Raw genomic sequence first — 25,824 nt, 5'->3', positions numbered from 1 at the left:
GGCATAGGTTGCAGTGAGCCAAGATGGTGCCACTGCACTCCAGCCCGGGAGACAGAGCAAGACTCCATCTCAAAAGGAAAGAAAAATAATAATGCCTGGTTAAAGAACTCAAGAATGTTGGTTATCAAGACAAATAGTATCCACACTGCAGTTTTGTGGGAATGTCCTAATCAGGCGTCTGGGGATCAGCTGCTTATTTTTTTTGGAACATGATCATGCTAATTAATATTTCATTACCCATTATACGTTGTCTCCAGATACTTTCATCCAAGAGTTGAATAGTTGTAACACAGATTGTGTGGCCCAAAAGCTATAAAGTATTTACTGTCTGGCTTCCTGGCCTAATCTGTTGTTGAAACCTTGAGTTTTAGAAGAAGTCTTCATGTTTAAATTCTTTTTCTTGTTTTTGGGCAGGCAGAGAACATTTATAATGATGAAGACCCTGAAGGAAGCGTGGATCCAGAAGGACAAGGGTCCTAGATATGTCTTTACTTGTTGTGATTTTAGACTCCCCTTTTTTCTTCTCAACCCTGAGAGTGATTTAACACTGGTTTTGAGACAGACTTTATTCAGCTATGCCTCTACATAATAGGTACCACCGATAACGCTATTAGCCCAAACCGTGGGTGTTTTCTAAATATTAATAGGGGGGCTTGATTCAACAAAGCCACAGACTTAACGATGAAATTTTCTTCAGGAATTTTCTAGTAACCCAGGTCTAAAGTAGCTACAGAAAGGGGAATATTATGTGTGATTATTTTTCTTCTTATGCTATATCCCCAAGTTTTTCAGACTCATTTAAGTAAAGGCTAGAGTGAGTAAGGAATAGAGCCAAATGAGGTAGGTGTCTGAGCCATGAAGTATAAATACTGAAAGATGTCACTTTTATTCAGGAAATAGGGGAGATTCAAGTCATATAGATTCCTACTCGAAAATCTTGACACCTGACTTTCCAGGATGCACATTTTCATACGTAGACCAGTTTCCTCTTGGTTTCTTCAGTTAAGTCAAAACAACACGTTCCTCTTTCCCCATATATTCATATATTTTTGCTCGTTAGTGTATTTCTTGAGCTGTTTTCATGTTGTTTATTTCCTGTCTGTGAAATGGTGTTTTTTTTTTTGTTGGTGTTTTTTTTTTTTTTTTTTTTTTTTAAACTTGGGACCACCAAGTTGTAAAGATGTATGTTTTTACCTGACAGTTATACCACAGGTAGACTGTCAAGTTGAGAAGAGTGAATCAATAACTTGTATTTGTTTTAAAAATTAAATTAATCCTTGATAAGAGTTGCTTTTTTTTTTAGGAGTTAGTCCTTGACCACTAGTTTGATGCCATCTCCATTTTGGGTGACCTGTTTCACCAGCAGGCCTGTTACTCTCCATGACTAACTGTGTAAGTGCTTAAAATGGAATAAATTGCTTTTCTACATAACCCCATGCTGATGGGTTTTATTTAGTATAAAACATCCATCAAACACCAGTCTCTGGCTTCTAGAAGAGTCCTTCAGATGACAGTTGTTGTCCATGGTCTTTGACTATCAAGAACAGAATTAAATATAATAGTCCCAGAGCTGTAGAAAAGAACTTTACTCCTTCCCAGGGAAAGTGAAAGACATAAAACACTGAATCAGAGGTGGCACAGATTAGTCTTTGATAAGGTAACGTTTCTTTGAAGTCTATCTGTAGAGAACTACATGGACTTCCAAGAGTGTCAAAGGCAGTGTGGTAGAGAGAATTTAAGGCAAGATTTAAATTTGGAAAAGGTGCTTGAACCTTTTCTCAGAGAGAGGTTTTATCTCCCCAGTATGTTTTTCATTGGGGCCTTTACTTAGGTTAGAAATAATAGGCTTTGAAGGCCTCTATCACCAGATGCAATAACCAGATAAAATTCCTGTTTTTTCCCAATCGCTTAGTTTTTTTGTTGTTGTTTTTTAACTGAGTAGATCATTCTGACCCAGAACTACTTTCATGAGGTAAGATCTTTGGGAAAATCTGAATAGCGTTAACCATTAGATTCAAATCTCAACTGGTTTCTTTTCAAGTCTAGTTGTTTTAGAGTATAGTGAGAAATACCTTGACACAATTTTAAGAGTAAACTATATGGGTCAGCATATCCTTGAACAAAAAGTAGACTTTGTAAATTCATTTAAATTCTAACACTCGTGGCACAAAAGAATGGAAATTGTAAACCCATGTAATGGAAATTGGCTATCTTTTTGACCCCACATGTGCCCCTCAAAAATGTTTTTGGTTTGGGTCAACACAAGGCAAGATACATTCTTTAAAATACTCCCAGATGTGTCCATACATTCATCCTTTACTCAGTGCATATGTGAGGGTTGTTGCTGGAAGACAGGAGGCTCATCTTTCCTTTCCTTGGTGCATTGAGATCAGTATCAACAGCAGATGAAATAGAATCCAGCAAAGAGTTGACATGTTCTGCCTCCGGCCAACTCTAGAATCTTTTTAAGCAGGTCAGCCGGTATTTGCAACTTCCACAGGATGAATTGCTTGCCAAGTTTCTGGCACTCTTGTCTGTTTGGAAGAGTACGTCCAAAGGGTACTTAGTGATCCTTTGCTAAGAAGTTTTTTGCTGTTTCCGGGTTACAGATTTGGCCATATATTTCTAAACAGCCCCTGTAAAGTTGAAAGAAAAAGTTTATAACAGTGAACTTCTGAGGTTTAGTTACTGCAGGCTTTGTTGAGAAGAGATTGTTAGTGTGATTTATGGATGATCAGGGATGACTTTCCCCTAGCAAATATTTGGATGCCTCCTGTTTGTCAAATAGAATGAATGGTGATGGTGATGGGAGGGATAGTTAAACGTTTTCTCTGCTAGGTTAACTTCTCACAGGTATAATTACAATGCCTGAAATTCTGTAGTTTCATTTCTTTGGATTAGTCGTTGTCTTTTCCAGATTGTACACAATCTGATCAACACAAAGGTAGTTAGTAGATCATTAACCTCAATTGCAAGGTTATAATTTCTCAAACATTAAGCATATTATCAGTCATGTGGATTCAAACACAGTATAAGAAAATCCTCAAGGCTGGGTGTGATGGCTTATGCCTGTAATCCCAGCTACTTAGCAGGCTGAGGCAGGAGTATTGTTTGAACCCAGGAGGCAGAGTTGCAGTGACGCAAGATCGTACCACTACTCCAGCCTGGGCAAAATAGCAAGACCCGACCCCCCATCTCTACTAAAAAGAAATTTAAAAAAATAAAATAAAATCCTAGGAAATTAGAAAAAGCAACAATAGTTACTTGTGGGCCAGGCGTGGTGGTTCACGCCTGTAATCCCAGCACTTTGAGAGGCTGAGGCACGTGGATCACAAGGTCAGGAGTTTTAAGACCAGCCTGGCCAAGATGGTGAAACCCCGTCTCTACTAAAAATACAAAAACTAGCTGGCCGTGGTGGCATGCTCCTGTAGTCCCAGCTACTCAGGAGGCTGAGGCAGGAGAATCACTTGAACCCAGGGGGTGGAGGTTGCAGTGAACCGAGACCGTGGCACTCCAGCCTGGTTGGCAGAGCGAGACTCTGTCTCAAAAAAAAAAGTTGTGAATTTGATATAAGTTTAGGAAATGAATAAAATTTATAGGCATCTGTATAATGTACAACTTGACACGGACTTTTATCCTTAGTTTCTTTCACGGACTCTAGAACTTTTATCAGAATATACTGGTAAAACATTGGGGGAGGGATCCTGAGTAGGTGATTGGTCAGAAAGATGCCTTCAGTTTTGTCAGTGTCTAAAAGTTAAGTCTGTGTAGGCCAAGCATGGTGGCTCACACCTGAAATCCCAGCACTTTGGGAGGCCGAGGCAAGTGGATCACAAGGTCAGGAGATCGAGACCATCTTAGCCAACATGGTGAAACCCCGTCTCTACTAAAATACAAAAAATTAGCCAGGCGTGGTGGTGCATGCGTATAATCCCAGCTACTTGGGAGGCTGAGGCAGGGGAATCGCTTGAACCCAGGAGGCAGAGGTCCCGCCACTGCACTCCAGCCTGGCAACAGAGCAAGACTCCGTCTCAAAAAAAAAAAAAAAAAAAAAGAGTAAGTCTGTGTAACATGAACATCTCTGCTTCCACCCAAAACCACAGCCTTTGAATATTATATAAGGAACTTAATGGATAGATATGTTTATTATTTTTGATAGCACAACTGCTTTCTCTGCTATTGTAAGGAAAACTGAGAATAGCAGGTGGGTAGGGTAGGATGAGGAAACAAGATGCCCAAAGCCTAGATGCCACAGAATTCGTGGTGATAATCAGGGCATATTTTGAGTCCTACTAGAAACAAACATTCCAAATGAACTCTGAATGCCTGACTCAGGCATTTTGGAGGTTTGGGTTATCCCCTTGTCATTAGGCACACAAGGGTTTTTTGTTGTTTTTGTTTTTTGGGTTTTTGTTTTGTTTTGAGGCAGTCTCACTCTGTTGTACAAGCTGGAGTGCAATATTGTGATCTTGACTCACTGCAACCTCTGCCTCCTGGTTCAAGCGATTCTCCTGCCTTGGCCTCCTGAGTAGCTGGGATTATAAGTGCCTGCCACTATGCCCGGCTAATTTTTGTATTTTTAGTGGAGACGGGGTTTCGCCATGTTGGCCAGGCTGGTCTCGAACTCCTGACTGCAGGTGATCCACCCTCCTCAGCCTCCCAAAGTGTTAGGATTACAGGCGTGAGCCACCCCGTCTGGCCTGTTTTTAAGGCATTAATTAGTATTGTTAGGAAAGCAGTAACAATGCAAACACCACTCTTCTCTTCACAAAGATCACCTTGAGACTGTGTCTCCATTCCACCTGCCTCACTGAGAAGTGGGAGCATCAGCCTGTTCCAGGCTCTTGGGTAGTAGCATAGCCCTTTAAAAAGAGAGAGCCATTTTCCATGTGTTTTTGGATAAGCACAATTTGAAAATCATTTCCCAAATCCTCTTTTTGTTTTTGACTCTAAGGTAAAATTTTCCCTAAGCCCTCCCACCATCCCCTCAGCCAGTATTAGATGAGATTTGTATAGCAGCAGAAACTGACTTATAAGTAGAGAGCTCTTCAGCAAGACTGAGCCTTAGCTGTTCCATCTCTTTGTTCTTCTGTTGCTGGAGTTGCACCCCATTTCTTAACTGTCTCTGGCGTTCTTCCATTTCCTCCAGCTGTTCCTGCATGAGATGGCCAAGAACATTTCTAATGAGCCAAACAATAAAAACTCACATTGTCCACTCTTATTTATAAAACACTTTTTTGTTCATTGTTTAATCTTGATAGCAGTATTGAGGCTGGTATTTATATGATAGGTTATGAAACAGGTTCAAAGAAGTTGTGTCTTGGAAAAAAAGTGACAATGCTTTTGAAAATGATGACCTAAAAGGCATCTTGTCTGTTAACCACAGCTTGCTTAATAGAATCCTGGGAGGGTGATCGGGACTTTTTAGTATTACAACCTTACTGTCATTGAGGAGGATTTTGGTCTAGTTAGTGAGCTGAGTTTCATATACCTCTCCCTCCATGTGCAGGTTTGTTAAGATAATTGGTAGTTTTTAATAATATAAAATACTACTTAAGTTGAAATACAAAAGTGTGGCAACAATTATTAAATATTGGCTAGAATTCTAGGAGAGTTACACAACTAGTGGAAGTCCATGTTTAGAAAATAAATGGCTTGTTTAAGGAAAAAGTTTTTGTGTCCAAAGCTCCTTAAAGTCAGAGATATTTCTACCTGGTACTTACCTTAACATCATATGGAAATTGATGCTTTAGTGAGGGTGTTGGCTATCCTATTGTTAATTTCCTGCATCCTTTTTTCTTCTTATTTATTTTTGTATAGAGACAGGGTCTCGCTATGTTGCCCAGGCTGGTCTTGTTCCTGGGCTCAAGCAGTCCTCCCACCTCGGTCTCCCAAAGTGCTGGGATTACAGGTGTGAGCCACTGTGCCCAGCTCATCCTTTTTTCATTACACAAAAAGACTGAATTTGGTTAGTTCTAAGTTGGAAGATAAAGATGGTATGCACAGGAGGCCCTTGGGAGCCCTCAGATAACTTTCTCATTCTTCCAAAATCAGGCTGGGATGCATTCTGTAAATTTTCCCTGCCTAGGATGTATACCTGAGGAATAAGGTAAGGAAGATGTCAGCAAGTCAGTCTCTGGTTTACCTGCTAGCTGGCATGGATCCTTAAGGAAGCAGGAGGGAGTTGGGAAGAGAGGAAGGGGTGAAGTTGGTATCTTTTAAAGCGAGAGTGATTTTACCTCAGATTTTGAAGAATACTAAGGAATCCAGTTGTTGGGGTACATGCTATTATTAGAAGGATCTAGATAATTTGTCCTCTGAGTCATACTTGACATTGTACCTGTGGCACATCAATCCGCACTGTTTGATACTCTGGCTGAATCTCAGCTTTCACCAACATTGTCAAAGGACCTTTTTTAGTGCCCAGCCATGCCTAAGAGTGTGTCATCTGAAGAGGGAAGCATCTGCATACTGCTGTCCTGATTGCTCAGTCCTCACTACCTACCAGACCCGTTGGTAAGGTACAAAGGTACAAAAGTACATGCTTGGAAAAGCAGTCTGCACCACCAGTGATAAGCTGTGACAGAGTGGAACAGCCTCAATGAAATGAAGGAAGGATTGCTACAGTGGCATTAAGGATGGTCTCTCTTAATCCTGTGTTAACCACTAGATTAACTTTACAATCAACTCGAAATCCTTCAAAGGCTTTACACTTTCTTTAGTGGCATTCAGACCCCCTCTAGTTTGACCCCTACCTCCAACTTGAACCTCTGTTACTCTTCCGTATGAACATTTCCCTCTAGCCCTGGACTACTAGTACCGAAGTCACTAGTCACATAGGACTCATTTGAAATATGACTAGTCTCAATTGAGATGTAATGTAAGTGTAAAATACACAGCAGATTTCTAAGCACACAAAATGTAAAATACGTCAAAAATATTTGATACTGATTACATGTTGAAATATATGTGTTGGGTTAAATAAAATGCATTAAAGTTAATTTCATCTTTCTTTTTTTAATAGAGCTACCAGAACATTTAAAATGACATCTGTGGCTTGCAGTGATAGCACTACTCTAGCCTGACCAACTCAGATCTGTGTGCCTGTGTTCCTGCCACTTTTTTCACCTAGACAGCCAGTCCCTTGTTTTCTGCTGCCTTCTACCTAGATACTAATTTCTCAAGGGCCAGTACATGTCTGTCTACAGTTGCCCCAGCACTTGCATTGACAGCATTGCCAGTTTAAATTTTCTACATAGGACAGAGACAAAGAAAGGATACATTCCCCAACTCAGGAAAAGGGGAACTGCTACAGCAATAGTAGTATAAAGTAACAGGTGCTATGGAAACAGGAGGGTTATCTGTCGCACACTAAGGATATCGGGAAACTTCAGGAAGAAGGAAAATGGGTTTAAAGGATGAGTAAAGAGTTAAAGGGGAAGAAGAGGTCTAATCAATATATAGTCATGGAATTGTGGGAAAGTGGCTTACTAGTTCATTCCTTGCAACCCTATGGATATGGGAGTATTATTAATCTCATGTTTCATGTGAGGGTGCTGAGCCACAGAGCTTAAGTAATTTGTCCAAAGTTTCCAACTTAGTGATAGAGCCAGGATTTGCCATTGGCTTAGAGCTCATACTCAAGGTAATAGGCTTTTTAGTGGTTCTCAAACTTTTCTGTGCAACCCCAAAAGCTGGCCAAATTGGAGTGCCCTTGGTACTTTTACATTAAGAGAATAACTCCACTTTTAACTGCTTTATATATTGCATTCTATGTAAAATTCTCTGGGGGAGAAGGTCCACAGCTTTAGAGAGAACTTTAGTTTTGGAAACCACTAGTCTGAAGAATACATAAAACTGGCCAGGCACAGTGGCTCATGCCTGTAATCCCAGCATTTTGGGAGGTTGAGGCGGGCGGATCATCTGAGGTCAGAAGTTCGAGACCAGCCTGGCCAACATGGTGAAACCCAGCCTCTACTAAAAATACAAAAAATTAGCCGGGCGTGGTGGCAGGTGCCTGTAATCTCAGCTACTCGGGAGGCTGAGGCAGGAGAATCACTTGAACCTGGGAGGCGGAGGTTGCAATGAGCTGAGATCGTGCCATTGCACTCCAGCCTGGGGGACAAGAGCGAGACTTCATCTCAAAAAAAAAAAAACAAAAAACATAAAAGTGTTTAGTAGGCCAGGCACGGTGGTTCACGCCTGTAATCCCAACACATTGGGAGGCCAAGGCGGATCACGAGGTCAAGAGATCAAAACCATCCCGGCCAACGTGGTGAAACCCTATCTCTACTAAAAATACAAAAATTAGTTGGGCATGGTGGCACACACCTGTAGTCCCAACTGCTCAGGAGGCTGAGGCAGGAGAATTGCTTGAACCCGGGAGGCAGAGGTTACAGTGAGCCAAGATAGCGCCACTGCACTCCAGCCTGGAGACAGAGCGAGGCTCCGTCTCAAAAAAAAAAGAAAAAAATGTTTAGTCCCAGCTGGATCTAGTTGTTACATTCCTTGTGATTCCACCACTAAGCTCACTTCCCAAAACATGTCTTTTTGTGTTTCCATGCTTTTGTATGAGCTGTTCCCTCTGTCTGGAAGACCTCTCCCTTACCTGCCCAGTGAATTATTATTATTATTATTTTTTTTGAGATGGAGTCTTGCTCTGTCGCTCAGGCTGGAGTGAACTGGCACCATCTTGGCTCACTGCAACCTCCAGCTCCTGGGTTCAAGCGATTCTCCTGTCTCAGCCTCCCAAGTAGCTGGGACTACAGGCGGCCTAATTTTTGTGTTTTTAGTAGAGACGGGGTTTCACCATATTGGTCAGGTTGGTCTTGAACTCCTGACCTCAGGTGATCCACCTGCCTCGGCCTCCCAAAGTGCTGGGATTACAGGTGTGAGCCACTGCTCCCGGCATGAATTCATTCTTAAGGTTCAGCCCCAGCATCTTGAAGAGCCTGAGTATGGACTCAAGCTAGATTGTTCAGGAGTTACATCCTCGTTCCATCACTCTCAAGCTGCCTAACCCTGGGCAAATCACTGCTCTGCCTTACCACTGTCTTCTTATTTTTCAAATGCCTTATACCTAACTCATAGAGATGTAAGGACTAAAGAAATTATTTTGTGTAAAGAACTTCAAGTACATACTAGCTATTGTTGATCTATGAAATGTCCCCTCTTTTGCCCAGGCTGGGGTAGTCATGCCTGTTTTCATCAGGACACTGCCTTATCACTACAGCTGTTAACAGTGCTTATAACATTGAAATATGTTTAATTGATGCCAAGACTGCCACATTTTAACATCTCCGATCAGGATGCATGTTAAAATCAACAGTGCTTAGATTTTACGAAATACATTCATTTTGTCTGTTATGCTTCCTTCTGGAGTACAAACTTTTTTTAAGGCGGAGTCTCTGTCGCCCAGGTTGGAGTGCAGTGGCACGATCTCAACCTCCACCTTGCGGGTTCAAGCAATTCTGCCTCAGCCCCCGAGTAGCTGGGATTACAGGCATGCACCACCACGCCCGGCTAATTTTTTGTATTTTTAGTGAGACGGTTTCACTGTGTTAGCCAGGATGGTCTCGATCTCCTGACCTCATGATCCACTCGCCTCTGCCTCCCAAAGTGCTGGGATCACAGGCATGGGCCACCGCACCCGGCCTCTGGAGTACAAACTCTTTGAGGGCAGGAGCATTACCCCCACCCCGCAACACACACACACTGTTTTTTTTTTTCTTTTCTGAGACGGAGTCTTGCTCTGTTGCCAGGCTGGAGTGCAGTGGCGCAGTCTCGGCTCACTGCAACCTCTGCCTCCCAGGTTCAAGCAATTCTCCTGCCTCATCCTCCCGAGAAGCTGGGAACACAGGCACATGCCACCACGCCCAGCTAATTTTTGTATTTTTTAGTAGAGACGGGAGTTTCACCATGTTGGCCAGGATGGTCTCGATCTTTTGACGTGATCCGCCCACCTTGGCCTCCCAAAGTGCTGGGATTACAGGCGTGAGCCACCTCGCCTGGCCTTTTTTTTTTTTTTTTTTTTGAGGTGAGTCACTGTCACCCAGGCTGGAGTGCAGTGGCACAATCTCAGCTCACTGCAACCTCTGCTGCCCAGGTTCAAGCTATTCTGCCTCAGCCTCCTGAGTAGCTGGGATTACAGGTGCCTACCACCATGCCTGGCTAATTTTTTTGTAGTTCTAGCAGAGACAGGGTTTCACCATCTTGGCCAGGCTGGTCTTGAACTCCTGACCTTGTGATCCACTGCGCCCAGCCACACATACTATTTCTAATTGCTATTGCCAGCACATAGCTCACTGCCTGGCCCACAGTAATTAGGCACTTAGAAACTGTTGAATGAATTGATGAAGGTGATGATAGAGTCAACGTTAAGAGTGGAGTGCAGCCTAAGGGTTAAAGGGACACCCTTAAGAAGTAAGCTGATGGGCCGGGCGTGGTGGCTCATGCCTGTAATCCCAGCACTTTGGGAAGCCGAGGCGGGCGGATCACAAGGTCAGGAGATCAAAACCATCCTGGCCAACATGGTGAAACCCCATCTCTACTAAAAATACAAAAATTAGCTGGGCATGGTGGCGTGAGCCTGTAGTCCCAGCTACTTGAGAGGCTGAGGCAGGAGAATCGCTTGAACCCGGGAGGCAGAGGTTGCAGTGAGCCAAGATTGTGCCACTGCACTCCAGCCTAGCAACAGAGTGAGACACCGTCACAAAAAAAAAAAAAAAAAAAAGTTGATGAAATAGAACTTTAGCAAACAGTTTAGGAAGCCATTTCAGAAAGAAAAATTAGGTCCCTCAGACCTTGCTTCCTACTTTAATGATGGTATAGCAACAAGAGAAGCTACTATACTACCAAGAGTGTTTCAGGACAGACAAGGTGGCTCACACCTGTAATCTCAGCAACTCGGGAGGCTGAGGCAGGAAGACCAAGACTTCCTCTCAATAGAAACAGAAAGATTCATTTGATAGAGATTAGATAGACAGACTTCTGAATATTCTTTTTAAAACTTTGTGTCATAAGATTATCTTTGGAAAACAATCCTTGGGAAGATGCACAAATCGTCAAATCTGAAACCATCTTAACCTCTTCCTTAGAGTAGCTTTCTAATTATTCTCCATTGCTCTGCATCTCTAGCCCACTTTATATCCTGCCACCAGTACTTCTTCTAATCCCAGCACATTGGGAGGCCGAGACGGGTGGATCACGAGGTCAGGAGTTGGAGACCAACCTGACCAAGATGGTGAAGCCCCATCTCTACTAAAAATACAAAAATTAGCGAGGCCTGGTGGCGGGCACCTGTAATCCCAGCTACTCGGGAGGCTGAGGCAGGAGAATCACTTGACCCGGGAGGCGGAGATTTCGGTGAGCCAAGATCATGCCACTGTACTCTAGCCTGAGTGACAGAGCAAGACTCCATCTCCAAAGAAAAAAAAAAAAAAGGTAGAGAGGCAGGCAGTGGCTCAAGCCTGTAATCCCAGCACTTTGGGAGGCCGAGCCAGGCAGATCACCTGAGGTCAGGAGTTCAAGACCAGCTGGCTAACATGGTAAAACTTCATCTCTACCAAAAACACAAAAATTAGGGCTGGGCGTGGTGACTCATGCCTGTAATCCCAGCACTTTGGGAGGCCGAGGCAGGCAGACTGCCTGAGCTCAGGAGTTCAAGACCAGCCTGGGCAATACGGTGAAACCCCGTCCCTACTATACAAAAAATTGGCCGGGCTCAGTGGCTCACACCTATAATCCCAGTACTTTGGGAGGCTGAGGCAGGTGGATCATGAGGTCAGGAGATCAAGACCACCCTGGCTAACATAGTGAAACACTGTCTCTAATAAAAATACAAAAAATTAGCCAGCTATGGTGGCATGCACCTGTAGTCCCAGCTACTCAGGAGGCTGAGGCAGGAAAATCGCTTGAACCCAGGAGGCAGAGGTTGCAGTGAGCCCAGATCATGCCACTGCACTCCAGCCTGGGTGACAGAGCGAGACTCCTTCTCAAAAAAAAAAAAAAAAATACAAAAAATTTGCCAGGCGTGACAGTGTGCACCTCTAGTCCCAGCTACTCGGGAGGCTGAGGCAGGAGAACTGCTTGAACCCGGGAGGTAGAGGTTGCAATGAGCCGAGATCACGCTATTGCACTCCAGCCTAGGCAATAGAAGAGACTCCGACTAAAAAAAAAATTAGCCACGTCCATGGTGTTAGGCGCCTGTAATCTCAGCTACTTGGGAGGCTGAGGCAGGAAAATTGCTTGAACCTGGGAAGTGGAGGTTGCAGCAAGGCGAGATCGTGCCACTGCACTCCAGCATGGGTGACAGAGGGAGACTCCATCTCAGGAAAAAAAAAAAAAGTAGCAAGGCAATCATGTTACTTCCCTGATTAAATCCCTTTAATGATGCAGCAGACTACTGAATAAAGTCCAAAACTCAAGCTTGTCACCTGCAGCCAAGTTACTAATTATATTTCAGATATGTTGTTAGATAAAATATATTTAAATTAATTTTACCTATATCTTTTCTCCCCTGCTCCCCTCAGGCTTAGCTCAGCTGAATTTTTGCCTATTTTAATGTGGCTATTAGAAAATTTATAATTATTTATGTGACTTGCATTATATTTCTGTTGGGCAGCACTGGTCTAGATTCTCCCTATGCTTTCATACCTAGCTCAAATTCCACCTCTTTTTTCATGAAGAGTTCTCTGATTTAACCAGCGCCTAAAAATAATCTATCCTGGCCGGGCGCAGTGGCTCATGCCTGTAATCCCAGCACTTTGAGAGGTGAGGCGGGCGGATCACAAGATCAGGAGATCGAGACCATCCTGGCTAACACGGTGAAACCCCGTCTCTACTAAAAATGCAAAAAATTAGCCTGGCGCGGTGGCGGGCGCCTGCAATCCCAGCTACTCGGGAGGCTGAGGCAGGAGAATGGCGCGAACCCGGGAGGCAGAGCTTGCAGTGAGCTGAGTGCCACTGCACTCCAGCCTGGGCAAGAGTGACAGACTCCATCTCAAAAAATAATCATCATCATCATCATCATCATCATCATCTATCCCACAGCCCTTTTACCTGCACCTCTCATAAATCGCCTATTACTTTCTTCTCTGAGATACAACTATTAATGTAATGTCTGTCTGAGTATTGGCTGTTAAGGATAATATTGATGCTAAATAAATGACTTTTCACTAGACTGTGAACCAATTTTTAAAAATATAGGGTAAGGGGAATATGAAGAGTTTAAAAACATTCAGTATTACTTCTGGGCGCAGTGGCTTACGCCTGTAATCCCAACACTTTGGGAGGCTGAGGCCGGTGGATCACCTGAGGTCAGGCGTTCAAGACCAGCCTGACCAACATGGTGAAACCCCATCTCTACTAAAATACACAAATTAGCTGGGCATGGTGGCACAGGTCTGCAATCCCAGCGACTTGGGAGGCTGAGGCAGGAGGATTGCTTGAACCCAGGAGGCAGAGGTTGCAGTGAGCTGAGATCATGCCACTGCACTCCACTGCACTCCAGCCTGTGTGACAGAGCGAGACTCTGTAAAAATAACTGGGAGGCCGAGGCGGGTGGACTGCCTAAGCTCAGGAGTTTGAGACCACCCTGGGCAACATGGTGAAACCCCATCTCTACTAAAATACAAAAAATTAGCTGGGTGCAGTGGCGGACACCTGTAGTCCCAGCAACTCAGGAGGCTGAAATGAGAATTGCTTGAACCCGGGAGGTGGAGTTTGCAGTGAGCCGAGATTGGTTCAGTGCACTCCAGCCTGGGTGAAAGAGCAAGACTCTGTCTCAAAAATAAATAAATAAATAAATAAATAAAGATAAAAATAAAAAACATTCAGTATTACCCCAAAAACCAGTGTTTTTTTTTTGTTTTTTTTGTTTGTTTTTGAGATGGAGTCTCACTCTGTCACCCAGGCTAGAGTGCAGTGGTGCAATCTCAGCTCACTGCAACCTCCGCCTCCCGGGTTCAAGCGATTCTCCTGCCTCAGCCTCCCAAGTAGCTGGGACTACAGGTGTGCGCCACCATGCCCCCCTAATTTTTGTCTTTTTAGTAGAGACGGGGTTTCACCATATTGGCTATACTTGTCTCAAACTACTGACCTTGTGATCCACCCACCTCAGCCTCCCAACCAAAGTGCTGGGATTACAGGCGTGAGCCACCGCTCCCAGACAGAGTGTTTTCATAATACAAACTACAGAAAGCTTGACAAAATCTTCAGTGAAGTGAATGCAGCCATTTCAGCAGGGAAACTTGTTCCCTTAAGGGCATATCACAATCTCTGGGAAGACATAGATTTGTAAGTTTATCCAAAGGAATCAGTGTTTCAAAAGATGAAAGTACTGCTTAGAGCACCACACTACAGTCTTCTCATTAGTGCCCAGCAGCACCTGTGCTCTGAGCCTTGAGTAGCAGAGAGTAATACAACAATAAGTAAAATGTATTCCCTACCTTCTGAAAGTTCACAGTCTAGGAGGGACTACGTAATTGTTTATTCACTTAGTATTTATATCCCACTCTGTTCTAAAAAGGGATTAGAACTGGCTCACACTTAATCAGAAATAACTTGAATGCAAGAGAGATGGGGACAAATGCACATAAAAGGAAAGTGAAGATGAGAGGATTCTATTAAGGTTGGTGCAAAATTAATTGCAGCTTTTGCCATTAAAAGTACTTGAGCCCAGGATTTCAAGACCAGCCTGGGCAACATGGCAAAACCCTGTCTACAAAAAATACAAAAATTGGCCGGCCGCAGTGGCTCACACCTATAATCCTAGCTCTTTGGGAGGCCAAGGCAGGCGGATAGCTTGAGCTCAGGAGTTCAAATCCAGCCTGGGCCACGTGGTGAAACCCTGTCTCTACAAAAAATTAGCCAGGTATGGTGGCACACACTTGTAGTCCCAGCTGCTTGGGGGCGCTAAGGCAGGAGGATCGCTTGAGCCCAGGAAGTTTGAGGTGCAGTGAGCCCTCAAGATTGCACCTGTCTCAAAAAAAGAAAAAATTAGCTGGGCATGTTGGTGCACAGTTGTGGTCCCAGCTACTCAAGAGGCTGAGGTGGGAGGATCGCTTGAACCTGAGAGGTCAAGGCTGCAGTTAGCTGTGATCATGCCACTGTACCAGCCTAAGTGACAGCAAGACCCTGTCGCAAAAAAACAGAGTGCAGGCCGGGCGCGGTGGCTCACGCCTGTAATCCCAGCACTTTGGGAGGCCAAGGCAGGCGGATCATGAGGTCAGGAGATCCAGACCATCCTAGTTAGCAACAGTGAAACCCCGACTCTACTAAAAATACAAAAAAATAGCCGGGCATGGTGGTGGGCACCTGTAGTCCCAGCTACTCAGGAGGCTGAGGCAGGAGAATGGCATGAACCCAGGAGGCAGAGCTTGTAGTGAGCTGAGATCGCACCACTGCACTCTAGCCTGGGCGACAGAGCGAGACTCCATCTCAAAAAAAAAAAAAAAACAGTGCAGATAACTTCTAGTCCCTAGCATGGGCCTGAATGAATGAAGAATGGAGAAAAAATTGCGTGGCCCCAAAGAACAAATTTTTCTTCCTACATGTGACACTATCTTTCAGCCCCAAAGACCTTGGACTCTGGCCACTCTTTCCCCAGGTTAAAAGACCTCAGTTCTTTTCATGCCCAGTGGGCCTACCCTGTACTGCTGCACCTCTTCATCTCGTTTTTGCCTCACAAGTGCGATCTGGTCCTCCAGGTTCCTGTTTTGCAGGCGGAGCTGCCGGGCCTCTGCTTGCAGGGGTCTCAGAGCCTCCTTCATTTCCTGGATCTCAGCCTGGGTTCTCTGCAGAGCTTTGGTCCCAGCTTCTTTCCTCTCTAGGAGCCGCAGGAGCTGAGGCTCATACTCCTCCTCCAGGTCCTGGCGGCTCTCTGCCATGAGATTTTCAAACTGGGCAGAGAGTCGCCGGCTTTCCTGGAGAAAGTGCCCATCCCTCTGGCTTGGAGGGGCTTCTAGTTGTTGCCGCAGCTGCTCCTCCTGCTTCTGATAGGCATCCCGGAGCTGGGCCAGTTCCTCTGAGAGCTGGGTTGCCCTTGTAGTCAGCACTTCCCGGAAATCGGCAAACTGAGCCACGTCCTGCTGGCGGCACTCCAGCTGGTATTGGTAGGCCACACATTCCTTCGTCACTTTGAAAAGCTTCTGCTTGACCAGCCGGATCTCCTCCCTTAGGCCATCTCTCTCCAGCTCTGCTTGGGCATGGAGCTTGTAGGCAGCCAGGATGTCTTGATGGACTTGCTGTACCTCCTGCAGGGCTGGTTCCCGGAGCAATACAAGCTCATGGATGAGCTGATCCCTCTCCTCTTCCAGCTGGGCCACAGCTTGGACACACTGCTGGAAACGCCCCTCTAGCAATTCCAGGTCCTCTATGCTCAGGTTCTCCTCCATGCTGGGGCTCTGCTCGGCTCTGAGGCTCTCCTCAGGGTTAGATTTCTCCGCCCTTGTGACTGTCTCTCCCTCATAAACAACCTGCTCTGGGCTTGTGGGCTTTCCTGGCTCCACGGGCCCCTCCACAAACTGTATCCGATCTGGCTCCGTGGTTTCCTCCACACACACTGTCTCCTCTGGATTCCCAGGCTCCTCCACATGCAGAGCCTCAGCTGGCTGCATGGCCTCCTCAATATACAGGGCCTCCTCTGCCTTCTCAGTCTCTTGCACATAGAGTGTCTCATCAAGGTCACCTGTGTCCTCCAGGTAGAGAATGTCTTCGAGGTTTAAGGACCCCTCTGAAGATAGAGTAACTTCTGGGTTCAAGGCTTCTGCCTCATTTAGGGATCCAGAGTTCTTTGGAAGAGGAGAATTGGCCTCTGCTCTTGTTTTCCTGCAAAAGAAATGATTGAAAGTGAAAGGGCAGCCACAATCCCAGGATGGTGCAATTCTGGAGCCAGCAGCCACGGGCCTAGACTACCTCAGGTTCTTAGATGTCAGCAGCCACTCATCTGCTCCCTCCACTCTGTCAATCCACCCCTCCACACACCCAACCACTGTGTAGATCCCCTGCCAGCATCCCAGCGACATCACCATATGGTCTCTGCTTATGCAGCTCCAAGGACTCGACATACCTGAGGCACCACTGTTTGTTCCACAATTATAATAATTTTTTTTTTTTGAGATGGGAGTCCTGCTCTATTGCCGAGGCTGGAGTGCAGTAGGGTGATGTTGGCTCACTGCAACCTCTGTCCCCCAGTTCATGCGATTCTCTTGCCTCAGCCTCCCAAGTAGCACCACCACGCCTTTTTTTTTGAGACGGAGTCTTGCTCTGTTGCCAGGCTGGAATGCAGTGGTGCGATCTTGGCTCACTGCAGCCTCCACCTCCCGGGTTCAAGTGATTCTCCTGCCTCACTCAGCCTCCTGAGCAGCTGGGATTACAGGCACACATACCACCACGCCCGGCTAATTTTTGTATTTTTAGTGGAGATGGGGTTTCACCATGTTAGTCAGGCTGTTCTCAAACTCCTGACCTCATGATCTGCCCGCCTTGGCCTACCAAAGTGCTGGGATTATAGGCGTGAGCCACTGCGCCCAGCCCAGTTCTAATAAAATTATAACGTTGAGGTAAAACCTTCCTTATAAGTTTTTTTTTTCTTTGAGATGGAGTCTTGCTCTGTCACCCAGGCTGGAGTGCAGTGGTGCCATTTCAGCCTCTGCCTCCCAGGTAGGGGGGACTACAGACACGTGCCATCACACTCAGCTGATTTTTGTATTTTTAGTAGAGATGGGGTTTTACCATGTTGGCCAGGCTGGTCTCAAACTCCTGACCTCAAGTGATCTGCCCTCTTCAGCCTCCCAAAGTGTTGGGATTACAGGCATTGAGCCACCACGCCCAGCCCTTCCTGGTAACTTTTAGCCACTGGATTTACCTGATTCTTCCTTCCAGGATCAGATATTTCTACCTTCTTTTCTGTGTAGGTTATCTAAACACTTAAAGAGAACCATGGTCGGCCAGGCGTGGTGGCTCACACCTGTAATCTCAGCACTTTGGGAGGCCGAATCAGGCGGATCACCTGAGGTCGGGAGTTCAAGACCAGCCTGACCAACATGGAGAAACCCCATCTCTACTAAAAATACAAAATTAGCCGGGCGTGGTAGTGCATGCCTGTAATCCCAGATACTCGCTGAGGCAGGAGAATCTCTTGAACTTCAGAGGCAGAGGTTGCAGTGAGACGAGATTGCACCATTGCACTCCAGCCTGGGCACTCGGGCTCAAAAAAAAAAAAAAGATAACCATGGTCAAGTGCAGTGGCTCATGTCTGTAATCCCAGCACTTTGGCAGGCCAAGACCTCTTGAGTCCAGGAGTTTAAGGCCAGCGTGGGCAACATGGCGAAACCCCATCTCTACAAAAAAATACAAAAAATTAGCTGGGCATGATGGTGCACACCTGTAGTCCCAGATACTTGGGAGGCTGTGGTGGGAGAATCACCTGAGTCTGGGAGGTCGAGGCTGTGCTGAGCCATGACTGCACCACTCTGCACCCCAGCCTGGGCAACAGAGACCCTGTCAAAAAAAAAAAACAAAAAAAACCCAGCTTATCTTTGTTATTCCATACATGTCCAGGTTTCCAGTGCCCTCTTCATTTGTGTCATATCCTTGTGACACAAATGACAGCTTTCAGACTGTCACTCTTTTGAGGATTTTTTTTTAATTTGCCTTCATTCTTAAGTTCCCCAAGAGCTAGAAATTGGGATGGGTATCAAAAACAGTGCCCCAGGGCTGGGCGAGATGGCTCACGCCTGTAATGCCAGCACTTTGGGAGGCCAAGACGGGTGGATCACCTGAGCTCAGGAGTTCAAGATCAGCCTAGCCAAAATGGTGAAACCCCGTCTCTACTAAAAATACAAAACTTAGCAGCGCATGATGGTGCATGCCTGTAATCTCAGCTACTCGGGAGGCTGAGGCACAAGAATCGCCTGAACCTGGGAGGCAGAGGTTGCAGTGAGCCGAGATCACACCACAGCCTGGGTGACAGACTGGGACTCCATCTCAAAAAAAAAAAAAAAAAAAATGCCGGGCGTGGTGGCTCACGCCTGTAATCCCAGCACTTTGGGAGGCTGCGGCAGGCGGATCATGAGGTCAGGAGATCGAGACCATACTGGCTAACACAGTGAAACCCCGTCTCTACTAAAAGTACAAAAAAATTAGCCGGGCGTGGTGGCAGGCGCCTGTAGTCCCAGCTACTCGGGAGGCTGAGGCAGGAGAATGGTGTGAACCTGGGAAGCGGAGCTTGCAGTGAGCCCAGATTGCGCCACCGCACTCCAGCCTGGGCAACAAAACCAAACTCTGTATCAAAAAAAAAAAAGTTTTTCATACCAAGTGCTTGTAAGCAACATTTCTTGTTTCTGTAAAAGTTCATCTTGTTAGAACTGGCCCACCCTTCTAGCCTGTCAAACGCTCTTGAAGTTAGATTCCATCATTCCAACATCTGAGCTCTTTGACCCAGCTGCCTATTGCCTGCCAGCTCAGTCAGTTCCCACTGGGGAGTGCTCTCTTGCTGCTTTGCCCCTCAAATGCAAATAGCTTTGGTCTTTCCTGTTTCTGTTTTTTTGTTTTTGTCTTTTTTTTTTTTTGAGATGGAGTCTCCCTCTGTCGCCCAGGCCTGAGTACTGTGGCATGATCATAGCTCACTGCAGCCTCAACCTCCCCAGCTCAAGCCATCCTCCTGCCTCAGCCTCCCGGGTAGCCAGGACTACAGGCACGTAGCACCACACCTGCTAATTTTTTAACTTTTTGTAGAGATGAAGTCTCACTATGTTGCTCAGGCTGGTCTCAAACTCCTGAGCTCAAGCGATCCTCCTACCTAGACCTCCCAAAGTGCTGGGATTACAGGCATGAGCCACCACATCCGGCCACAGGCAAGAAATCTTCAGACAGCTCTTTCCCTCCCCTGTACAGCCAGTTCACTGAGAAGTGACTTTTCTTTTCTTTTTTTTTTTTTTTTTTTTGAGATGGAGCTTCACTCTGTCACCCAGGCTGGAGTGCAGTGGCGTGGTCTCAGCTCACTGCAACCTCCTCCTCCTGGGTTCAAGTGATTCTCCTGCCTCAGCCTCCTGAGTAGCTGGGACTATAGGTGCCTGCCACCACGCCTGGCTAATTTTTGAGTATTTAGTAGAGACAGGGTTTCACCATGTTGGCCAGGATGGTCTCAATCTCCTGACCTCGTGATCCACCAGGGATCACGGCCTCCCAAAGTGCTGGGATTACAGGCACGAGTCACTGCGCCTGGCCAAAAAGTGACCTTTCTATCTTAGAAAGACTACAGTCTCCATCCCCCTCTTCTGCATCCCACTATCAGGGCCCTACTCCAAGTCATCCTGTCTCACTGGCACTTTTGTCCTGGTCTTCCAAAAGGACTTCCTCCTCTCCTCACCTCAATCTATTCTCTACACCACCACAGTTAACTTGCTACAACACAGAGTGAACTATTGCTCCACTTCACCAATAAATACCCAAATTGCTACGCATGGTTTCAAGGTCCTTAAGATGTGGCCCAAACATACCTTTTTTTTTTCTTTTCTTTTTTTGAGCCAGAGTCTCGCTCTGTTGCCCAGGCTGGAGTGCAGCGGTGCAATCTCAGCTCACTGCAACCTCCGCCTCCTGGTTTCAAGCAATTCTCTACCTCAGCCTTCCGAGTAGCTGGGACTACAGGCGCCCACCACCATGCCTGGCTAATTTTTTGTATTTTTAGCAGAGACAGGGTTTCACCATCTTGGTCAGGCTGGTCTCGAACTCCTGATCTCATGATCTGCCTGCCTCGGCCTCCCAAAGTGCTGGGATTACAGGCATAAGCCACCACACCCGGCCCCAAACATACCTTTTTTTAGCTTCCTCTCACATTATTCCTGCAACCCACCCAATGCTTGACATCCTAGAGCTTGCATTAACTTTTTACACCTCCTACTCTAAGCCCACGGTGTCCAGCTGAGAATTGCAGCTTCTCAAAAACCACCTAACTAGAGAACAACCCTGTACTACCTGGGAAGGCAGAGCTCCTAGAGCCAGGGCCAGGAAGGATGCACCTGCTCAGCCAGCCAAACTCACTCTGATATTCAACAGTCCCTGCTTTCCCAGCAGACGGCCCTTTCATCATTCTCGTGCCGAGCCGCCCACCTTGGAATGACTTCACCGTGTTCAAGATTATTCTAGGCATTTTACATGAATACTCATTTATAGAATCCTCATCATCTATTGGCTGGGCTCCGTGGCTCACGCCTGTAATCCCAGCACTTTGGGAGGCCGAGGTGAGTGGATCACCTGAGGTCAGGAGTTTGAGACCAGCCTGGCCAACATGGTGAAACTCCGTCTCTACTAAAAATACAAACGATTAGCTGGGTATGGTGGCGCGTGCCTGTAATCCTAGCTACTCAGGAGGCTGAAGCAGGAGGATTGCTTGAACCTGGGAGACAGAGGTTGCAGTGAACTGAGATTGCGCCATTGCCCTCCAGCCTGAGCAACAAGAGCGAGACTCTGTCTCAAAAAAAAAGAAAGAAAGAAAGAAAGAAAGAAAGAATCTTCATCTATTATCTCCATTTTATAGATGAGGAAGCCAATGCACAGAGTAAGAACTCACACAAGGTTCCACAACTGTTGTAAGTGGTGGAGGCTGGAGAAGGCCTGCAGTATTTACCACCCTCCTAGGATAGGCGTGAGGTCCAAAAGAGGTAACTACAGCACATATAAAAAGCCTGGCATGCAGCAGTCACAATACACTTTTTTTTTTTTTGAGATGGAGTTTCACTCTTGTTGCCCAGGCTGGAGTGCAATGGTGTGATCTCCGCTCACTGCAGCCTCTGCCTCCTGGGTTCAAGCAAGTCTCCTGTCTCAGCCTCCCAAGTAACTGGGATTACAGGCACATGCCACCACGCCTGGCTAATTTTTGTATTTTTAGTAGAGCCGGGTTTCACCACGTTGGTCGGGCTGGTCTTGAACTCCTGACCTCAGGTGATCCGCACACCTCAGCATCCCAAAGTGCTGGGATTACAGGCGTGAACCACCGCGCCGGGCCCACAACATACTTCTATCTATCTAACAAATTTCTACTCATCCTTCAAGCCCTGCTCAAACTTCATCTCTTCCGTAAAGTATCTCCCAGACAGCCCCATGTGTGTTCTCAGGGCACTCTGTATGCAGCACATCTTCACACTTATTGCTCCAGTTACAGAAGTACATGTGTCTGTCTCCCTGATAGTGAGTTTCCTAAGGACAAGCAGAGTTCTCATTCTGCTCTGTATCCTAGGGTGGGGCTCTGTAAGGGCAGACAGGCAGAAACCAGATGAACTCCAAGGAGGAAATCTGCCCAAGGTCGAATGGCAAAGCTGGAAGTAAAACCCAGGCCTCCTGACCTCCAAGCTGTGCTGTTTAGCACACATCGTGCTGCCTCCACCACCCCACCCATGGTGCCAGGCCTCTGCTGGGTGCTGCCCTCACACAGCCGCCTCTTTTAAACAGAGAGAGGAGGGAAAGAAGCAGATGACAGGAGGCTCAGAGGAGAGGAAGCCAGCTTAGCTGGGGCCCCTGACCTCGGGCTTCCTTGGGCCCTGGGCAGCCTGCCTCTGCCACTCTGTCCCTGTCCCCAGAGAACCGCAGAGCTCTCCAACCCTGTTCAGGGATGTGGCTGGGAGTCCATGTGACATTGTGCAGGCAAGAGTCCGTGTGTCTGACTGTAGCTGTAGGTGTGGACAGCAGTAAGGGCGAGTGTGTGTGTGTGAGACCGCTCAGCTTTGTGCCCCTGTGTGACAGTGAAGGGGTGTCGGGAGCTGTGTATTTGCACCCTCACCTCTTGGTACACTGGGAAGTCCCAGAGCCACAATATGACCTGGGACAGAAATACTCACACCTCACCCCAAACCCCTCAGCCACAGGTCCCTTCCCCCAATAATCAGCCGTGCCCTGCCAGCAGGGATAGTGGGGAGGGCCCCTGGACCCTTCCCCCACCCATCCCAGGCCAGACGGGAGAGAACAAGCCCTGACAGACTCTTAACTTCAAGCTGGCAGATGCCCAGCCTTGCACCAAGTGGCTTCCACACAGCCAGTTCAGCAGGGGAGGCCTCTGTCTCCAACTGACATTTGCAGGGAGGAATGAAGGCTAGCGAGAAGTGTCTTTGGCTGCTATGGGCCAAATGGCACTTGAGCGGTGGATGCCCACTCGCCTGGAAGGGTTAATTTTCATGTAGCCCCGGGAGGGGGAGGGGTATTATAAAAAGCCACAGACAAACGGAGGTGCCAGGACCCCGGGACGGCCCGACTCCCCGATGTCCCCTCACGAGGCGGCTCCAGTGCCCCACCCCGGCTGGACCACTACCCCTAGACAGGCGAAAGACGCCCGCGGTCGGGGGGAAAGGGAACCCGTCCAGCAGCACCCCTTCCCCAGCGGGGCGGCGACGCGGGCCCGGCACTGTCCTACCTCGCGGCCTGGGCGGCGCCGTCCCCGCCGCGCCGGGGCTCCGGGCTGGCCATGGCTGCGCGACCCCGGGCTGGCGGCCGCGTTATTAATAGCCGGGCCCGCGGGCCCCTCGCTCCGGCGCCCGCGCCCGCCGCACTGCCAGCTGCAGCCGACACCGGATCCCGGCCGGCCCCGGGCCGGGCGCGCCCACTTGGCCGGGGCTCCTGCCGGGGGAGGAGGGAGCGGCCGCGCGGACCTGGGGGCGGGGAGAGGCTGCCCCTCCCGGACCAGCCTGGGGCGGGGGTGGGAACGGGGGCCTGGAGCTGCTTTTCCAAACCTCCCAGCCCCCTCGTCTTCCCGAACCTTCTCTCCACCCTTCCTTTCGTGAGGTCCCGTTGCAGGGGGAGTCAGAAGGGGGGTCTGAAGCCCCAGGGAGCACCTTCCCTGTCCAGCCTGGGAGGGTGGGGGCAGGGTTGGGCGGGCTGCTCAAAGGGAGCCAACACCCCTCTCCCGCGAGTGTTTGGGGGTGTCCGCTGCCGCTCAGCGCCCTCTGGTCCCCACCCACGAGGGGAAGGGCCGCAGCCACCCTCTGGGCACTCCGGGCTGTCCCCGGCAGCTGTCGTGAAGGGCGGGGCAGGGCGCGGCCGGGGAGGAGGGTTCACGGCCACACCCCGCGCGTTTGGGGACAGCCTGGAGCCTGGGGGCGGGCTGGGTGGCTGGGGTTTGGGAGAACTGCGGAGGAGTTTACGCCTATCACATTGAGTCCATATTTAACCCCACTTTCTGCCCCACCCTTTGAGGCTTCCTGGGGTCTCTCTCCTGCTCCACCTGTCACCCCACTCAGCCCACTTCTGTCAACTTCAAGACATACCTCCCCCCACGTCCTCAGCCCACTAGTGTCAGGGTCAAACCAGCACTGACGTCTTTCTCCCCAAGAGAGAAGCTGCTGGGCCCCTTCCCAGACCTGGGCTTCAGGCGTTCTTCCTTCGGATTCCTTTTTCCACTTAGCCACCCTGTCTGGGGAGGTCTTTGACTCAATCGCAGAAGAATGCCGGCACCATAACAAGCCCCAGGGGCTGGGGTGCCTGGGAGGCCGGTGGGGGAAGCATGCCGTGGTGTTGAATGTGTGTGGGCTTGTGTGCCCCTGTGTGACTCTGCGGTGATTGTGGGGTACATGTCTGTGTGTGAGCATGTGGATGTGTGATTGTGTGATCTCAGGGTGAATGTGTGTGGTGATTGTGCCATGGTGGAGTGTCTTTGTGGGGCTGGCGGTTTTGACTGTGTGTGGGGGGCATGCGTATGGTCCCGCGTGTGACTCTGACTGTGTGCTTGTGCGTGACTGGGGGTTGATAAATGTTCATTCATCCTCGCGTCTGAGTGTGCTGCCTGTGGCTGTATATTTATATTTCTCTGTCTAATGCAAGGGGGTGGAAGATTTAACACCCAGGGCAGCCAAATATACCCTTGTAAGGTATGCACGAGAAAAAGCCAGGTTTTGAGGCTGCTGGTCATTTTCTGACTTACCCCCGAACTATTCCAGGGGAGGAGGCTGGCGAAGCCTCAGCTGCTGGGCATTTGACATCTGCCGCCCGCCAGAGGAGAGCTAAGGCAGCAAGGGCAGGCCTGCCAGAGGCTCTGTTTGCTGTGGTACCAAGCAACAGGCGGCAAGGGTGGCATTCAGAGGAGCTGGCTCTGCCCCTCCAACCCCCAGCCCAGGACCTGGCCTTAGGCTGTCCCCAGGACTGAATTTCTGACCCACTCCTACCCTCCTGCTCAGCGCTTCTTTAGGCTGAAACCCTGAATTCCCCAGGGTCCCAGGAACTTCCCCACCTCCAGGCCTTTGTTGTTGTTTTTTTTGTTGCTGTTGTTTCTTGCAGTCAGGGTCTCACTCTGTCATCCAGGCAGGAGTACAGTGGTGCAATCATGGTTCACTGCAGCCTCAACCTCCCAGGCTCAGGTGATCCTCCCATCTCAACCTCCCGAGTAGCTGGAACTACAGATGCACACCACCACACCTGGATAATTTTTGTATTTTTTGTAAAGACGAGGTCTCACTGTGTTGCCTAGGCTGGTCTCAAACTCCTAGGCTCAAGCAGTCCTCCTACCTCAGCCTCCCAAAGTGCTGGGATTACAGGAGTGAGCCACCACACCCAGCCAGGCCTTTTCTGCTGCTCCCTCTGCCTAGAAAACCCTTTCCAGCTCTTCACAGCCCGCCTTTTACTCTCCTTCAGGTCTCAGATCACATCTCACAGAGGCCTTCTCTGATGCCTCCCCACCCCCTGCCCATGATGTCCACCCATTTACTTTTTTGTTATGGGCTTTTTTGTTTTGTTTTGTTGGGTTTTGTAAAATTTTATTTAATAGAGATGGGGTCTCACTATTTTGTTAAGGCTGATCTCAAACTCCTGGCCTCAAGGGATCCTCCAGACTCAGCCTCCCAA

General features: G+C 48.0%; 2 protein-coding genes across 4 annotated transcripts in view; one reads left to right on the top strand and one right to left on the bottom strand.

Annotated features, from left to right (window-relative positions):
- RBBP4 (RB binding protein 4, chromatin remodeling factor) overlaps positions 1-1,431 on the top strand; it is a 29,748-nt gene extending 28,317 nt beyond the window's left edge. For both annotated transcript variants that reach the window (XM_019014687.4, XM_063700673.1), the window contains exon 12: positions 415-1,431. In XM_019014687.4, the coding sequence (XP_018870232.1) occupies positions 415-480 (66 nt within the window). In that variant the 3' untranslated portion in view covers positions 481-1,431. The remainder of the gene's footprint in view (positions 1-414) is intronic.
- On the bottom strand, positions 862-23,576 carry SYNC (syncoilin, intermediate filament protein). 2 transcript variants are annotated; one of them, XM_063700667.1, is made up of 5 exons: positions 23,405-23,576; positions 15,648-16,827; positions 5,031-5,155; positions 4,779-4,862; positions 862-2,636 (listed from the first exon to the last, which is right to left on the bottom strand). In XM_063700667.1, the coding sequence occupies exons 1-4, from the start codon at positions 23,455-23,457 to the stop codon at positions 4,808-4,810; spliced, it is 1,413 nt and encodes a 470-aa protein (XP_063556737.1). In that variant the 5' UTR covers positions 23,458-23,576; the 3' UTR covers positions 862-2,636; positions 4,779-4,807. The 2 variants fall into 2 exon arrangements, with proteins under 2 accessions (XP_063556737.1, XP_055246671.1); XM_055390696.2 differs by lacking the exon at positions 4,779-4,862.
- Between the last annotated feature and the right edge of the window lie 2,248 nt (positions 23,577-25,824).

The sequence above is a fragment of the Gorilla gorilla genome, chromosome 1, assembly GCF_029281585.2.
Source record: "Gorilla gorilla gorilla isolate KB3781 chromosome 1, NHGRI_mGorGor1-v2.1_pri, whole genome shotgun sequence".
NCBI lineage: Eukaryota > Metazoa > Chordata > Mammalia > Primates > Hominidae > Gorilla > Gorilla gorilla.
This window is presented reverse-complemented; position numbering and strand designations above follow the sequence as displayed.

Excerpts from the sequence above, each read along its gene's own strand:
- SYNC (XM_055390696.2), bottom strand. The coding sequence starts at position 23,457 with ATGGCCAGCCCGGAGCCCCGGCGCGGCGGGGACGGCGCCGCCCAGGCC. Across the intron at positions 16,828-23,404 it reads GGCGCCGCCCAGGCCGCGAG|GAAAACAAGAGCAGAGGCCA; the intron begins GTAGGACAGTGC and ends TTTCTTTTGCAG. Across the intron at positions 5,156-15,647 it reads AAGAGGTGCAGCAGTACAGG|GAACAGCTGGAGGAAATGGA; the intron begins GTAGGCCCACTG and ends CATCTCATGCAG.